The 9506-nt window shown below is 39.5% G+C and overlaps 1 protein-coding gene across 1 annotated transcript; it reads left to right on the plus strand.

Moving 5' to 3' along the window:
* Positions 1-822: 822 nt before the first annotated feature.
* On the plus strand, positions 823-2457 carry LOC118754720 (myosin-G heavy chain-like). The gene is made up of 2 exons (XM_036489606.1): positions 823-2091; positions 2253-2457. Exons 1-2 carry the CDS (start codon positions 962-964, stop codon positions 2455-2457), a joined length of 1335 nt encoding a protein of 444 aa, XP_036345499.1. The 5' UTR covers positions 823-961.
* Positions 2458-9506: the final 7049 nt, after the last annotated feature.

The following is a 9506-nucleotide window of genomic DNA, read 5'->3' on the forward strand; positions in this document are numbered from 1 at the left end:
ATAAATAACTATTTCCATCTTCGATGAATTATTTCTCGCACGATACTGCGGGCAAAATCAAAAAAGGCGGGTATACCGTCCGCTCAGAGTGTTTTGTTCTCTCGCTCTCCCCTCGCTTTAATCGAGTGGAGGGACTTGGTTATCGGCCTTATACGTCAATTGTTCTGAGTTCTACTTCATCAAAGGTGACGCCATTCAAAAGCGCTGGGAAGTGTTCCCTCCAATCGCAAGTGTGCCGGGCGCGTAAGCTTTTTGAATACTGATTTAATTTCTGTTAACTGTGGAATCAGCGACCTAAAATTATTCTTGAGTCAAATAGTAAAAGGTATTTTCCGTTTAAGCTTGGTTAAATAAGCAAAATGATTTCCAACAATTTACATATTTATTGTCTTAATTTTTCCGACAATCCTACGGTTTACTTAACATTCCTAGCTGGGCCAAACACATCAAACATGGCCGATTTTGTTAAATAAAATGCCATTAGATTTACATATGTACATAAGTGTTTTTACCATGTACTTGAAAATACCGAGAAATAACATTTTATTTATTGCATACCAATTTTCTTTCTCTTTGCAGTTGAATGTGTGGCCGAAAAATCCAATTGCCCGTTTAACTAGGTCAATCCCGAATGGCGTGAGTGCATAGGTGACCAATCGATGATACCCAAATAAATCTTCCCAAAACTCTTGTATTGCGCTTTTGTATTGACTACAACCGAAATGTAAATGATGCAAGGGAAAAATGTCGCGCCAGATTCGAGTTTCGCATGCCAACTCGATTGCAAACACAACAAAAAGCGCAACAACAAAACGAAAAAACAAAAACCACACATGTGTGAAATCCATACGCTGACGGGCTCTGAACAATCAGCATACAATCTTACACAAAAAAGGAATCTTTTGTCACCCGTCAACGAATTATTTCTTAGTCGAATAGTTGCTTGACCCAGCAACCCGCAATGTATCGCTTAAATGTACAACAACAGCAATCTCAGCAGCAGTCATCCTCTTCATCAGGATCGTCGTTGTCTTCGTCTGCCAAATCCTCAACGCAGTCGTCGGCCACGAATGCTGCCACCTCCACAATAACAACAACAACAGTCATACCCAGCCACATTTTGTTGCAGCAACAATTGGCGGCTGCCGCAGCAGCTGCAGCGGCCGGCATCAATCAACCGCCAGCTACAATCGCTGCTACGCATTTGCTTAGCGTCGCTGCCATTGCCAGTGGTGACGTCGGCAGCGCGCTAGATCTGAATGGCGGCCATCAGCAACGTGCGCTCATCCATCAACCGCGGCAAGCACATGCGCACCATCGTCTGCACGCCAACAACAACAGCCCCAGCCCCAGCCTCAGCCTTGGCTCGGCTGCAATCGGTGGTGGTGGTGCTGGTGGTGTTGGTGTTGAGTCGCCCTCCACCATCATAACGAATGTGATGGCCGCATCGGTGGAGGAGAAAATAAAAATAATTTCGACTGCCATTAAAGCGGAGCCGCTGCATGAATTCATTTCGCTGACAACTTCGGCAGCTGCTGCTGCGGCTGCGGCACCGGCAGCAACTACGTCAACGTCATTAGTTAACAATGGCGGCTCGCATAGTAAAATCAGCAATACTAGCATTAATCACATCAGCAATAATACTCTAAGCAACAGCAACAACAATAGCAATAAAAATCACGGCAATCCCAGTCCGAACTCGAATACAAACTCGAACAACAGCAACAACAATGTTTTAGCACTCACTGTCAACACACTGCCGTCAGCGGCGGCATCCTCCAGCGGTACTTCCATTTCCGTTGCTGCCAAGAAGTCTTCTGCGGTGAGCGCTGTCAGTCATGCCACCGCAACAACAATAGCTGTGAGTCCGTTAAGCAATGCAAATACCATAAATCTGGTTGTTGCTGGTGGCGCAGCCGGAACAGCTTCTACCTCCAGCGGTGGCGCGGGTGGAACTTTGGTTATCACCACTGGCGGCAGTCATGGCGCAACGCCGTCTTCATCGTCTGCGGCGGCAGCAGCAGGTAGTAGCAGTGGCTCCACAGCCAATGGACATTTAGTTTTTGTGCCCAAGCGCGCACGTTTGGAATGGTGAGTTCAATATTTTCATTTTACCAGCGTTGACCTTGACCTACGCTACACTTTTTTACGCGCCGCTCTTTGGTTTGTTGGCAATTTTAAATTTATTTCAATTGAAACTATAAATTTCGCTCGCTTCTCATTTCATTTATGACTTTAATTAATACTTTCAGTCCTCCAAGCAACGAGGAATGGATTTCCACCTCTAGTCCGGGTAGTGTGCCCAGTTCAGCACCACCGTTAAGCCCATCGCCGGGCTCGCAGAACCACAGTTACAGCGCGAATATGTCGAATGGCTACGCATCGCCGATGTCAGCAGGCAGCTACGATCCGTATAGTCCCAATGGTAAACCAGGTAAGCTAAAAAGATATCACTAATATTTATTAGACGAAAATGAATTGAGTTTAAGCCAGCGCCTTTGGCGATTGGGGATATGTTATTGAGAGTTTTAAGATATGTTCTAAGGCCTTTCTTAACCGACACCTAGCTGGTGTTAGCACATCGGGCTTAATGTTAGCTTGAGGAAGTCCAACATTGTTATTTTCAGGGCACCTATGTATACCAATCGTCTTTCTACATATCTGGCCCTAAAATCGTTCGTCGATTTTGGCCGGGTGCAAAATTGTCGCCATTATTATGTTCTTCTTCGGTACCAGTAGACATTGGTGGTGGTTTTACTGGTTCCTAGGTAGGCAAAGTCTTTCACTGCTTCAAAGTACGCGACGAATCTTTATGTGCTGCTAGGAGGTGTCTTATCCTCATTCACTGCTAGACCTGACAAGGCGAACCTGCACCAGTAATATGAAAGCTTATAAGCTAACACAAGACCCATCTGTCCAAGAGTAGTTCGCAAGTAGTCAAGCGTACTCCTGATCTCTTTTTGGTCAGCGTGGTCGAATCCAGGATGCCATCGCTATACATATAAGTCTGACTAGAAAAAGACCAAACGCAACTGAAAGGGAGGTTAGCCACTCTCCTACTAGCTTAGAGCGCATCATGAGCAAACCCTGGGTCCTGATGGCCACTGTGCCATCAGCGTAAATATTTCCTCTCTTTCCGACGGCGCCCATCGACTTCTTCTTTAATGGCGGCTACACATGTCAGGAAAACTACTAATGTAATCTTAAAGCCTCGTTGCAAAAAACTCCTTCATCAACACTTCCGTAAAGGTTAGACCTATTCATGCAAATGTTCTCCGGCGCTGGCTTCCAACTTCTACTTACCGTCTAAGTCTGACCGCTGTCCTTGCTGTAGCATCCTTACCTATGATGTCAATGGTGCCTATGATAAACAAGACGTTAAGTGCAACAGTTTCCCAGTGAGTCCAGAGAGAACAGCGGGATCGCTCCGCTCCATCTTTCTGACTAGTCTCGTCTCCTCTAGTAGCTTCAACCTGTTGAGAACTGTAAAGAATATTATGAGTGCAGTAGTAAATAGCCACCCATGCCTTTTTCATTCTTTCCCATGTGGAATCAAGCCCCAGTACTTGACTCTATCAGAGAGCGCCAGGCAAACGCCTCATTCGGGCATCTTATACTTCCTTGTGAATAGTACAAGATCCGTTTTATTGCGATTTGCAGCGAGTCGGCAGTTAGCAGATAATTTTGTCACCAGCTTCAAGAATCTTTAATCAAATCATCGGGGATATCCAGATATTTAAACCTCACTAAAAGTACAACAGGAATTGTCTTCGTACTAAATTAGAGCCGAAAGAAATCCTTTATCGTTGAGACCCCGAAAAGTGTTGTTACGAAAATGATCGAACGCAGTCTCGTCATTGATTGCAAGTCGTTGACAAGCTCGCATAACTGGCGTCTAATTGCCAGAGCTTCCGACGGCGCACTTCCACCTCCAGGCTGTTCTGTCCTAAATGGTTTTCTACTATTAGAATGATGACCGCTGGTGGATTGGTTTTCAATAAGATCATTCCCCAAGCCATTGGGAAGCTTTATTCCGAAACAGATGTGTCGAGAGAAAATTATCGTTCCATCCGAGCATAAATCCAGGACTTAAGACTGGCATACTAACTCAGCGCAAGTTTGTTCACATAATAAGGCATAGCGTAGCAAAACTTTACAGAAATAACTTGAGAAGGGTAAAACTGGAATAGCCAGCTGGTGGGAAGACCGTAACCGCAGTTGTCTAATGGGAAACCCCTTGTGCATCCGCATTTAATCGCTAATTTCAGCGGGCAAGTCATTCAAGTCTATTCGAAACCTAATTGCTCCATAAAATGCCAAAGAGATAGTACATGTACATAGTCTCCTCTTTTGGTCAGATGAAAGTATTGGCAAATGTCTAATGATTCTGTGAAAAGCAAAGTGAAAATACAATATGGCTTGGATCTTCCTAATGGATGCTTAAATCTAAATATCCCATCAGTAAGTCGCAAAATTACCTTTTACGAATAAGAACGACATAAGTCGCGGTATTTTGGAAAAATAAAATATTCTTTGCATTATTTGCATACAGTCCGTCGTAGATGCGCCAGTCTAGCACATCCCTAGGAAGCGCTTCAAATGTAAAGCTGGATAGGTGCTTATTGTTGGCTCCGCGAAGGCATTCGGAAGCACAGGCGTTTGTTAAGATTCACAGTTAAATTTCATTGTTTTTAATTAAGCCAGGCTTCAAATTGTTGTGTTGACAATAAACGTGCAGCGATGTATGCACATACATACATTAGAGCGGGTCAATTTGTGTGGGAGATTTTTTCGACTACGCGCGTATAGCACAGAATGATTCTACGTGTAATTCTAAGCAAATGTGCGCAATAAACCATAGGTCTAAAATCAATTTGGAGTTTGTCAAATTGCGAAAATAGATTTCTTAGCATTTTGTTGTAGTTCAGTAAAGAAGTGCTTAAATTTTGTATAAAAAGATGTTGTAAGGGTTTTTGGTATTAGGAATCCATTTCTGCATTTATATTTTTCTTAAAACTTAACCCCCGAAGGCGCAACAGTAAAAATTTTCATATTTTCCACGAAACCTATCTTTGCAATTTGGCGAACTCCAAATTAATTTTAGACCCATGGTTTCTTCGGCAAGTTAGCCTAGAACTACACGTAGAATCCTCCTATGCTATACGCGCATAGTAAAAAAAACTTAACCCGCCCTAACATACATACACATATACATATGTATGTATGCGCCATACGCAATTATGTATGCAGACATGTGTGCTTAGGAGAAAAACACTTGTAACCGAGCTGATGTAGAAACAATGTAAAATTCGCAAGCACCGTCCTTCCACGTTCAACTTCCCTTTCCGACTCCAGCCCACAGTAACGCCTTAATGCTGTCGATTTTATCATACACACACACCAACACACGCATTTCTGTAAGCGCAAGTAAGCGTATTAGTTTACCGGCTTGCACGACGTGATACAACGTCTCATGGTCCCACAGTGAGGCGTGCATAGACCGCATTTATCTGCCCGATTACAAATGCTTGTATGCATGTACATTAAAGCGGGTCGGTCGCCATATGTGTAAAAGAAGAAAAGTTGTTTATAATCTTCTCAAAAGCTTAGTTTCGGCGGATTTTTGTGTCATAAAAATATTCTTCCCTGTTACGCTCTAATGAATTACGGCAAAAATTAACTGTGTGTTTTACCGCAAGTTTCAATGCATTTTTTTTTTGTGTGGGCGAAATTATCGTTTGTGCCAAACAAAAATATTTTTTATATTAAAAATTTTGAAATGTAGAAACAACGCTCTCCTGTAAAATTTGGTTTTTCCCACGTACATACGATAGTTTCGCGCTAAGGGGTCGATATGTTGGTGTTTATTTATTTTTTTTTGTTGCAAATCCGTTAAACTTTTTTTCTTCTAGCTTCCAAGAGTATCTCCCCTTCACGAACGACACCGATTTTAGACAGAATACTTTTTGGTTAGAACCGTGCAACGAGCAAATTTTATAATTTGTTTAGAGAAACATTAACTTTTTTTTAGTGCGGCATCCTAATGTTCAGACAATGGTAAATAATAAAGCGGGGACTACGTACGTGTATTATCGCTTTTATTTGATTTTTTTTGTTTCTTCTTTAATTTCTATGCTGCTTGTTCGACCGACTTATCCTTGAGTGTTGGCATTAAATTACACACGCATCGAAATTCATTAAGAGAGCGTCTATGTTGTGAAGCTGTAGAGCAGTTCTGGACAACGCGTGCACCTTGTGTAGTTTTGATTTGATGTTTTCACACCAAATGCTAACCCCACATTTCCACAGGCAAAAGTTTATATCAGAATATAAATTGTCAATGGAGACAGCAAATTGCTTATTGCCGGCAATGTACTGTCAGTTTGGTACTATGACAGCCACATTTTCAATTGAACGAAAGCATGTTGGTAGCAACACCGTAGAAACTTCAATATTAAATCAAAAGTGAAGCTGTTTCCTATTGGAACTGATTCAGTAAGTTATTTAGGGTTTCGAAATTTCGAAGCCATAAAATAGAGAGAATGTTGTCTGGGGCGTCACGTTGCAAATGCTTATGTACATCCTAACAAACACTGGAATAAAAAATTTCAAACGTTTGAGAAAATCGTATTTCTCAATTTGATTTTCATCATTGAGAATTCAACAATTATCAATTTGAAAATAAAGGAAAATTACAAATTAAATATGTACCTTTTAGTTTGAGAACGCTATCAACGGTTATTTGAGATGCATTTGAGAATTAACGAGTGAGATTTGAGAAAAGGACTGATTCCCAAATGTATCTCAAATTGAGATTTACCAAAAATGTTTATTTCGATCTATCACGACATCAAAATGCCCCCATACAGAAATAGCTGTGCGGCAATAAACATTTGCTTGTGTAAATGTGGGATAACGATACGTGAGCGCGATGTTATGCTTTTCCCAAGGCGAATTTATACAAGAGTGCATATAAACACGCAATTTGTCCACACGATTGTTTAATGCAACTCTGTATAAAGTAAAGCATTTAAATAATTCTTAAAATTTCATTTATGCTAAGCTTTGTTATACAATTAATAGCTAAGATAATTTTTACATGGCTGTTTGAGTCTTTAATTATTATTTTTCAATGTTTTGACAATGAATTGACACATGTATTAACAGGGTTGCATCGGGATAAACTCGGTTTGAAAGTGTGTTCGATCGACTCATTTCTTGTGTTGCATATAAACACTTGCATTTCAAGTGAGCTACGCTGACACGAGTTAATTCGATACCGCGTTTGATGCCATATAAACAAGGTAACTGTTCACATGCTTGGCACGCAAACTTTTGCAGCGTTTGGTTCATTGGTCCAATTTTTTTAAAATGGTCACAAGCCTTTGGTTAGGTTATACTTAGTTTCGCGTTTTCAATTTTTTCTATTTAAATAATTGATGAATATTCCGTCCTTTGTAGAATATCGTCATCGTCACTAAAAGTGCCATTGTCAGCCATGTTACTGATGCGCTGACGATCGTGGACGATGACGATGACGATGATGATATTCAGCATAGGGCCCATTGGCAACACCTGCTGAAAGTGTGAACTCGCCTTGCTACTGATCTTCAAATATGGCATCGCTAATTATCTGTCAAAGCAAGCGACAAAAAATATCGCGGTTTCTAGCTAATTTCAAGGTAGCAAAACTTAAATCATAGCATTTAGCACATGAAAATAATATTCGATTTCAATCGAAAAGATATTAAACATTTTCAAATTATTTCACGACGTGAAGTTCTTTCTGATACTGATGTATCAATTTTGCCGCTACTCGACCAATTTCCTGCATTGGTTAATGATGCAGACATAATTGAATTTAAATTCCGCAAACTGAGGCTGAGTGAAGGTAACTTCAAAAACTGTTCCAGTATAGGACGTTTTTGGGATCAAGTAAGTTTGATTAAAAGTGGATTGGATGAAGCGGCCATTGGTGATTTAGTTCATAACATTTTTAATCTGCCTCACAGTTCCGCAGCCGCTGAGCGCAAATTTTTTGATTTAGCATTAATAAAAACGAAATTAAGAAACTATTTATAATTTAAAACTTTAAATAATATAAGGTAAAAAATATACAATTCAAATGCACTTTGGATGCAATATAAAAGAAATCGTTATAAAAACTGAATTGGCATATCATCTTGATAAAGAGGAATAAACTCCACTCAATTTCCCGATCTAATAAAAATTGGTCCATTTTTTACCATTTGGTCCATTTTGTGGTCCTAAAAATAAATTGGAAATGGCAACCGTGCCCAGATGTTTTTGTATTCGTGTGGGCCGCAATGCTGTAGAGCCTATAACGCACTTGTAAGTGAGCGTGTGTACCGTTGATATGTACATTTGTAAGTATCTATCTAAGCCTACATTCATACATACCTACGTACATAGGCCTGCTTTGTATACGTACATATGTATTTCGGCTTGGAACACGTCGACATCTATAGCAACATAATCTCCATTACAATCAGGCACACATTTAATACATACAGACATGTAATGGTTAACGTACTATGTATGTAACTTTGATGTTGTTTTTTCATTAACTGCTTATCAACTGTGCCGCACTAGCCCATTTCCACAGCTTTGATGAGAGACCTCATAAAATTTGGACAATTAAATTGCTTTCGAATTTTTTCTATTTTTTTAATACAAGTCTTTTTTCTGTTGGTAGTAATTGTTAATTAATTAATTATCAACTTGTGTGAAACGAAAAACGCTTCTATAGCGAAGTGAAATTTAGCACTTTAATGTCGTATGCATTAAATAGTTTGTTTAAACATTTCTTTCAAAAGTCAGAGTTGTTCCTTCTTCGTCACTCTTCTTTTGAATAGGTGAAATTTTCTAATCCCAAGATCTTCAAAGGAAAGCTAGGTTACTAACGTCGCCGAAAGCAAAAAGCCAAGGGAGACTATTAAGGGATTTAAAAAAAAAATATTAGTCCTGCGATGTCCTCCCCAATTCCATCGAAATAAATTTTTTCCCGAGTCAGGGTTGTAGTTAATTCACGAAGCATTGAGCATTGTTCCCAATACGCTTAGTTATGGCAAACAAAAATAATAACCGATTAGTCGATCAATTGATTAATCGAAAGAATTTGATTAATACTTGCAACCGATTAATCTGTCGTTTCGATTAAAATCGAAAATTAATAAAATCCATTTACATAAGTTATAAATGGGACTGTTTTATTTAAGGATACATTTCTTGTTAAATTTTGGACAATTGCGTAATACACCCCGTGTCAAAATTATAAGTGCACCACAACATCTTTTTGTTATTTAATTTTGGTTATTTTTTAAATACAGCTTATTCTTTAGCAAAACCCATATAAGTATAAATATATCAAACTTTGTGAAATATTAAAAAAAAAATCCACAAACATTCCTACAATTTTGAGCTTTTTAATTAGATTTCTTAGAAAAATTTTCAGTAGGCAGTTTGGTAGCCCATTAAATTTTTTT

The sequence above is a fragment of the Rhagoletis pomonella genome, unplaced genomic scaffold, assembly GCF_013731165.1.
Source record: "Rhagoletis pomonella isolate Grant_MI unplaced genomic scaffold, Rhpom_1.0 Rhpom_scaffold_04473, whole genome shotgun sequence".
Taxonomy (NCBI): domain Eukaryota; kingdom Metazoa; phylum Arthropoda; class Insecta; order Diptera; family Tephritidae; genus Rhagoletis; species Rhagoletis pomonella.

Excerpts from the sequence above, each read along its gene's own strand:
- LOC118754720 (XM_036489606.1), top strand. The coding sequence starts at position 962 with ATGTATCGCTTAAATGTACAACAACAGCAATCTCAGCAGCAGTCATCC. Across the intron at positions 2,092-2,252 it reads AAGCGCGCACGTTTGGAATG|TCCTCCAAGCAACGAGGAAT; the intron begins GTGAGTTCAATA and ends TAATACTTTCAG.